We start from the raw sequence: 8,240 nt of genomic DNA, 5'->3' as shown, positions 1-8,240 counted from the left end.
GTTGAATATGGCCGGTGTCAGTAAACGTCTGCAAAAAAGCGTAATGAAATTGTTGCCAGCAGAGCTGGTTAGGCTGTTTTCATGTTATCCATAGGTAAACAAATCATCGGCCAGAGGTCAAGTATGCGCTCCGAGAGCAAAACGAGATGGGTGGGGCAAAGCCTTAAGAGGGTTAGAACGATGCTCTGCGACAAAAGTTCAATTTTCAAAGCAGAATTATTCCATTGTCCTCAAATACAGTTTATGATATACCATTTTGTAGCTCTGATACTTTTATCCAATGTAAAAAAAAAAATTTCAAATGTTCCCCATAAGACCGAATCCAGGTGGTGAGTCACAATTAGAGAGAAAAAAACATCCATGGTACTTGAGTTTTGAAGTAGTAAAATACATTTGAGACTTATAGAGCGAATGAGTAAAAGTTCACTGTTGCAACCGTTACAACAATGTTTACAGAAAGACCACCCAACGAGCTGCAGAACAATCAGCACGGTTTTGTTCATATAAAATGGCTGCTAAACAGCTGGAAACGAGGGCGTAGCTGTGTTTTGGATAATACGGTTGATAAAGAGCGGTGTTGTGGATTATAAAAGTTTTGTGTAGTGAGGAAGTTTGTTGTATGCTGTGATATGGCAAGCCACATGCTAGCTGGGGAGGTAGAAAAGGATCGACTTTGTGGAAAAGGTTTAGATAAAATACCCATCCAACATGTGGACATACTGTCGGTTGTAAATAACAAAAAAGAAATATGCAATTATACTAAAAATAATAATTATACTTTAGAATTACACTTAAAAGAAGAGGCCTTTGATTTCCACTTTGTGAGCTTGTTGGTCAGTCTTTCAGCTGAGTCTTGTCTGCATTACATGGCCGTGGCGTGTGTTTGTTTTCAGAGGATCCCTCTCTGGTTTCTGTAAACAAACTAAGCAGCTCTCTGATGCTGCAGCCTTTGTGGACTAGCGTTGAGGAAAAGGAACTTGTGCTATTGGAAGGAGAGCTGTGGCAGTCTTTCTCCAGTAGCTTGGTGTAAGGCTGACTTGCAATGYGGATGCACATTTCAAGGATACTTTTTTGGTGAACTTAAAACCATATCTAGGTGTTTGCATGGTTACAAGCACACTCCCATTAAAGGGGGTCTGCTCGGTAGGGCCAGTGGAACTAACAGCTCTACACACAGCCACTTCCCACTCCCTACTCAGTGTTTCCAAGGTGAAAATTATAGACGTGGTGTATGTATGCATGTGCGTGCGCGTGCGTGTGTGTAGCTGTGAGTTCCGCTGGCCCTGCAGAGCAGACCTCTTTTAACGGCCCTGACATCCGCTATGGCCTACCCCACTGTAGACATCAATCTGATCCCTCAACTATCCACACCCAACCAGACAGACAGCCCGACAGACTCAAACAGACAGACAGACGACAGAGACTGACAAACAGACCAGCTCTGACTCCAGCTCCTTCACAGCCTGCCCTGGGACTGGGACCCAGTGTTTCCCCTATATCGTTATTTAGATAGGCAGGGTGCCTACTATTCCTTAGCATTTACCAATGCAGAATAATGCAATATGTCTTGATGATCAAATTGTCAAGAATACTTTGCRATTGGGTTGARGAATGGTACGTCTTGAGGTAAGGTGGAGTATTTGACCGTGCCTCTTCGTTGCAATAAGGGTTGAGAATGTTTGGGATGAGTTTCAGGTTTGTGCTGTTGACTTGGTCTCACCTCAGCCAGTTTGTAGGGCACGATCAGCCTCTCTCCCACTGTCATGGTCTTCCTCGTCGTCAGGGCTTCAAATAGCATCTCCTCCTTGACCTGTACAGAAAAGAGACCACAATTCATTTCACAGTTGAAAGCAATTTCTGTTTCAGAAACACAAAGCCCATTCTTCTTCTGTACACACACCAAGCCCTACAACAGCTTTCATTCAGACAAATGTTTCGGTAATGAGGGTGGATATGTGCCCTGCTATGTTTAGTGGGGCGGGCACTCACGGTCATGAGAAAGACTTATTCCTAGTTACTGACACAAGAGGGCCAGCGGCCGGTACTATCCAATTACCATCCTGTAACTAGAGGGGAGAAGAGGCAGAGTGTAGGCCATGTCCCAGCACAGTGCATTCTCTTGGATGTAGACTATGTCCCAACTAGGGTTGCAAAATTCCTGGAACGTTCAATAAATTCCCTGGTTTAACGGAAAACCTGGTTGTAGGATTCTGGATTTCCTGCTTTATTCCCTCCTCATTCCCAGGAATCTTCCAAAAAGGGATATCGGGAAAGCCAGGGAATTTACTGAAAGTTCCAGGAATTGTGCAACCCTAGTGGAGGAATCACAGCAACACTTTATCTGAAGGTACTTAAATACTGATTACAAACCATCTCATATTTTAAATCACAAGTAAGCTGTAAAAATCATTACATATCTAATTTCTCTAATATGAACATTATTTTAAATTGGATTTCCATTTTCTGTAAGATGCTTGACTGACCCATTTGGGGAACACATGTTCTTCCACATGAGCACAAGCCATGTTCCTTAGCCACTAGCTGCTCCTGTTGCTTTCCTGCAAACTCAACGATGGTTGGATCACTATTCTGAAAATACATCTGCCCTTATAAGGCCTGACTTCTGTCCTTGGCATCACATGTCCACTGGAAAAACGATCATTCATAAACTGAGGCAGAGAGAGAGAAATAGTGTTGTGCCTACAGAATATTTGTAGACGGATGACAGAATTAGAAATTATGTAATTACACGCTGCATGCAAACCAAATTCCTGACGAGGAATTGCATTTTCCACCGAGTGGCTTGGTACTGAAAACCTTGCGCACAGTACAGTATGTCACTGCAAATGCATCTGAAAACATCCCGACTCTGAGAAACAAAGTGCTTGTGTGGATGGGAACACATTTGAGGAATAGATTTCCACACTACGTAGGTCTCATTCAATTAACTTCTGTTGTATCCATTATAAAACAAGAAAATAAAAAATACAATTATATAAAGCCTTGCCTTTCTTGAACTTTAGCTCACACGTGTATTTTCTTACTAGCACCGACTTGGTTATAGCTCCTTTATTGAGAAGAAATGGACTACGGCTGTGATATGTGGTTTCTCACCGAGCCATCTTAACATGAATGCATTAACTGTAAGTGGATCTGGATAAGAATCTGCTAAATTACTAACATGTCAAATGTAAACATAATACGGAATAATTTCAACAGTAACAGGCTTACCTCTAACAGTTCTAGACAGTAACAGCTTACCTCTAACAGTTCTGGACAGTAACAGTCTTACCTCTAACAGTTTGGACAGTAACAGCTTACCTCTAACAGTTCTGGACAGTAACAGTCTTACCTCTAACAGTTCTGGACAGTAACAGTCTTACCTCTAACAGTTCTGGACAGTAACAGTCTTACCTCTAACAGTTCTGGACAGTAACAGCTTACCTCTAACAGTTCTGGACAGTAACAGTCTTACTCTAACAGTTCTGGACAGTAACAGGCTTACCTCTAACAGTTCTGGACAGTAACAGGCTTACCTCTAACGTTTGACAGTAACAGGCTTACTCTACAGTTCTGGACAGTAACAGGCTTACCTCTAACAGTTCTGGACAGTAACAGGCTTACCTCTAACAGTTCTGGACAGTAACAGGCTTACCTCTAACAGTTCTGAGACAGTAGGTAGGACTTCTGGATTGCAGATGTCAATGGAGTCATCTCGGTAGGTCTTCTTCTTGTAGCGGATGTTCCCCAGGTGAAGAATGGCCGACAACAGAGAAAAGATCCTGTGGGACAGAAACAAGCTTGTTTCAGAAACCTGGCTCGTTACAGAAACCTGTCTCGTTTCAACACAGAAACCTGGCTTGTTTCACCACAGAAACCTGTCTCGTTTCAACACAGAAACCTGTCTCGTTTCACACACAGAACCTGGCTCGTTACAGAAACCTGGCTTGTTTCAACACAGAAACCTGGCTCGTTTCACCACAGAAACCTGGCTCGTTACAGAAACCTGGCTTGTTTCACCACAGAAACCTGGCTCGTTACAGAAACCTGGCTCGTTTCAACACAGAAACCTGGCTCGTTTCAGAAACCTGGCTCGTTTCAACACAGAAACCTGCTCGTTACAACACAGAAACATGGCTCGTTTCTACACAGAAACCTGGCTCGTTTCTACACAGAAACTGGCTCGTTACAGAAACCTGGCTTGTTTCACACAGAATCGGCTCGTTACAGAAACATGGCTGTTTCAATACAGAAACTGGTTAGAGCTTTTGGACAGCGTATCCTGGTAATTTACCTGTGACTATGATTCCTTGGCCTGTCTTTGTAATTTCAGTGTATGTGTCAGTGTGCGTACGAGCGGTGAAATTTAGTGTGTGTGTGTGTACTCACTGTTTGCGCGTGGCTGGCAGGAATCCCACCATCTCCATGGCCAGCTGCAGTCTCTCAAAGTCGTGCTTCAGGTCCTCCCCTTCCACTGTGAAGCAGTCCTGCATGGGCCAATGACAGGAGACCAGGTGTTTAGTGTCCATATGGCCCCATTTTGGTTTTACCACATAATGGCCTACCACATGGTAGCCATTTTGGCTCAAACAACACTGCAACTGTAGACCAAAATCGGAGCGACTGCCAAACAGTAAGTCAGCCCAGTGTGCTCAGCAGAGCGGATACAGTAGGTGCTGTACTAGCAGTACTGTGCCATCACCAACACGCTGTACCAGCGACTAACGTAAGAGAAAATGTCCACCCAAGAAGTGAAGGTGACTTTTAGTGACAGGCTTCTCCTAAGACAGATCAGTGGCATGACACAGAGACAAGCTGAGTGACTTATAAGAGCATGTCATAAGGAAGTTCGGTCTAACAAACCGGAGCCAGAGATGCATTTCTGGTCAGATTTTAGGGGGCTGGTGAACGACAGCATGTTCTGCTCATGCAGTGGAAAATTCAGACTTTTTCTGCTAAACTTTCAGGGGAAATTTGGCATGCTGGCAAAGGCAATAAGAGGAGTAGCAATTTATGACCACCTTTACAGGCTCTGCAGGGGAAAGTGCCCTACAGGGTCTGCAGGGGAAAGTGCCTTTACAGGGTCTGCAGGGGAAGTGCCTTTACAGGGTCTGCAGGGAAGTGCCTTTACAGGGTCTGCAGGGAAAGTGCCTTTACAGGGTCTGCAGGGGAAAGTGCCTTTACAGGTCTGCAGGGGAAAGTGCCTTTACAGGGTCTGCAGGGGAAAGTGCCTTTACAGGGTCTGCAGGGGAAAGTGCCTTTACAGGGTCTGCGGGGAAAGTGCCTTTACAGGGTCTGCAGGGGAAAGTGCCTTTACAGGGTCTGCAGGGGAAAGTGCCTTTACAGGGTCTGCAGGGGAAAGTGCCTTTACAGGGTCTGCAGGGAAAGTGCCTTTACAGGGTCTGCAGGGGAAAGTGCCTTTACAGGGTCTGCAGGGGAAAGTGCCCTTTACAGGGTCTGCAGGGGAAAGTGCCTTTACAGGGTCTGCAGGGGAAAGTGCCTTTACAGGGTCTGCAGGGGAAGTGCCTTTACAGGGTCTGCAGGGGAAAGTGCCTTTACAGGGTCTGCAGGGGAAAGTGCCTTTACAGGGTCTGCAGGGGAAAGTGCCTTTACAAGGGTCTGCAGGGGAAAGTGCCTTTACAGGGTCTGCAGGGGAAAGTGCCTTTACAGGGTCTGCAGGGGAAAGTGCCTTTACAGGGTCTGCAGGGGTAAGTGCTGAAATGAAGGCTGTGGAGAGAAATCAATATGGAAGAGGAGAGTTTGGGTATCCAGGTACAATGAGGGACACAATGAGGCTTCTAATGAGGTGCGCACACACACACACACACACACACACACACACACACATATCCCCCTGTGGTGTGTAGCCCTGCAGGCAGCATGTTCTCTTTAACAGGTTTAATTCACCTGGCTTCAGTCCCAGCGTTACATCAACAAGGGCATCCAACTCCATGATTACATGCAAAGGACAGTAATGACAACCTGTTCTCAAGACTATAGAATCTGTCCTGACTGAACTATGATTGGTATTAAATACTGAGACATGGTGCACTGTATTGTAAAATGGGCCTGATTGAATAAGGTTGTACAGTATAAAGCTACATGTAGCTGTATCATTCATTTGTTTGTCCGTTGGCCAACATACAGAAGAGTTATGATAGCAGCTAAATTGCAGCAAGGTAAAGGGATACTTCGGGTTTTTGGCTACTTCCCCAGAGTCAGATGAACAAGTTAATACCATTTTATGTCTGTGTCCAGTATGAAGGAAGTTAAAGGTATTTACATRAGATGATGCTATCTAGCGATGGTGCAATGCTAGCAGAGAAATAAGAATGGTATCAACAAGTTCATCTGCGGGAGCATGCAAYTTGAATGCTGACTGCAGGAAAGTCCCACCAGAGCTKTTRCCAGGAGACTTTAACGTTCATTTCTCTATCATAAGCTGCCTCAAACGTTGTTTTAGAGAATTTGGCAGTATGGCCAATCGGCCTCACAACCACAGACCACAAGTATGTGTTTTGCCGACATCAACGCTGTGAACAGAGTGCCCCATGGTGGCGGTGGGGTTATGGTATGGGGCAAGCATGAGCTACGGACAACGAACACAATTGCATTTTATCGATGGCAATCTAAAAAAGACAGATACCGTGACGAGATCCTGAGGCCCATTGTCGTGCCATTCATCCGCCGCCATCATCTTATGTTTCAGCATGATAATGCACTGCCCCATGTCACAAGGATCTGTACGCAATTCCTGGTAGCTGAAAATGACCCAGTTCTTCCATGGCCTGCATACTCAGTCACCCATTGAGCACCGATCCAACCCGGAAGCCAGCCGCACCAATGTGTCGGAGGAAACACCGTACACCTAGCGACCTGGTCAGCGTGCACTGCGCCCGGCCCACCACAGGAGTCGCTAGTGCGCGATGAGACAAGGATATCCCTGCCGGCCAAACTCTCCCTAACCCGGACGACGCTAGGCCAATTGTGCATTGCTCCATGGACCTCCCGGTCGCGGCCGGCTGCCACAGAGCCTGGGCTCGAACCCAGAGTCTCTGGTGGCACAGCTAGCTCTGCGATGCAGTGCCTTAGACCACTGTGCCACCCCGGGAGGCCGCCACTACCTTTTTTTAAGGTATCTGTGACTAACAGATGCATATCTGTATTCCCAGTCATGTGAAATCCATAGATTAGGGCTAATGAAATTATTTAAATTGACCGATTTCCTTATAGTAACTGTAACTCAGTCAAATCTTTGAAATTGTTGCATGTTGCGTTTATATTTTGTTCAGTATAGATAAAGAGCCTCATTGCCAAACCTTTAAGGCAGGGGTGGGAAATTCCAGTCCTCGAGGGCCTGATTGGTGTCACAGTTTTTCCCCAGTCCCAGCTAACACACCTGACTCCAATAATCAACTAATCATGATCTTCAGTTTAGAATGTAATGTGATTAATCAGCTGTGTTTACTAGGGATGGAGAAAAGAGTGCCACCAATCAGACCCTGGAGGACTGGAGTTGACCACCCCTGCTTTAAGGGGATAGTGAAATGATTACATAAGATGGTGCCTATCCTTCCCTGTCATCAGGGCTTGAGTTATAGTGGGATCTACTGTATACAACAGATGGTATTTTTGGACTCATCATGGAACATACATTTAGTGTACTTTGAGGTGTGAAAACATCTGAATAACTTTGGCTTTGAGGTGACCCTTGGTGGATGAGAGTTTGAATCAGATGGTATGACTGCTTACAACACCAGGAGGGCAGAATGTAAGGAGGTAAGGAAATGGCATCCTCTCCAGAGGAATACAAACCCCTCCTCTCCAGAGGAATACAAACACACCACACGCTACACAGCTGTTTATCACACAGATGTTACACACACACACACACACACACACACACAAACACAAACACACACTCTACAGGGGGAAATGAAAGGTATATTTCCAGATTGGCAAGTCTGTTTTAGACACTACATGCATTGCATAGCTCACACTCCCCTAGAATTCCACAATGTCAGTGAAGGGTAGAAAAACAATGAACGTCTGCATCTTTGATACACAGTATATTACAATACTAATACAATAGAACTATCATTAGACCATGATCATAATATACTACTATGTATATAGAGCCGTAATATTCCAATACTGTAAAAGTAAAAAAAATAATCTGTGGTATCTTGTACATTATTTGACTTCCCTTTTTTTAATGACAAGATAGTAGATAATAATTC

The 8,240-nt window shown here is 44.9% G+C and overlaps 1 protein-coding gene across 1 annotated transcript; it reads right to left on the bottom strand.

Annotated features, from left to right (window-relative positions):
* Window positions 1-1,582: 1,582 nt before the first annotated feature.
* On the bottom strand, window positions 1,583-4,544 carry LOC112077998 (unconventional myosin-IXAb-like). The gene is made up of 3 exons (XM_024144370.1): window positions 4,390-4,544; window positions 3,656-3,782; window positions 1,583-1,810 (listed from the first exon to the last, which is right to left on the bottom strand). The coding sequence occupies exons 1-3, from the start codon at window positions 4,527-4,529 to the stop codon at window positions 1,583-1,585; spliced, it is 495 nt and encodes a 164-aa protein (XP_024000138.1). The 5' UTR covers window positions 4,530-4,544.
* Between the last annotated feature and the right edge of the window lie 3,696 nt (window positions 4,545-8,240).

Source organism: Salvelinus sp. IW2-2015, unplaced genomic scaffold (genome assembly GCF_002910315.2).
Source record: "Salvelinus sp. IW2-2015 unplaced genomic scaffold, ASM291031v2 Un_scaffold5134, whole genome shotgun sequence".
Lineage (NCBI taxonomy): Eukaryota > Metazoa > Chordata > Actinopteri > Salmoniformes > Salmonidae > Salvelinus > Salvelinus sp. IW2-2015.
Note: the sequence above shows the minus strand (reverse complement) of the source record. Positions and strands in the feature narration are given on the sequence as shown.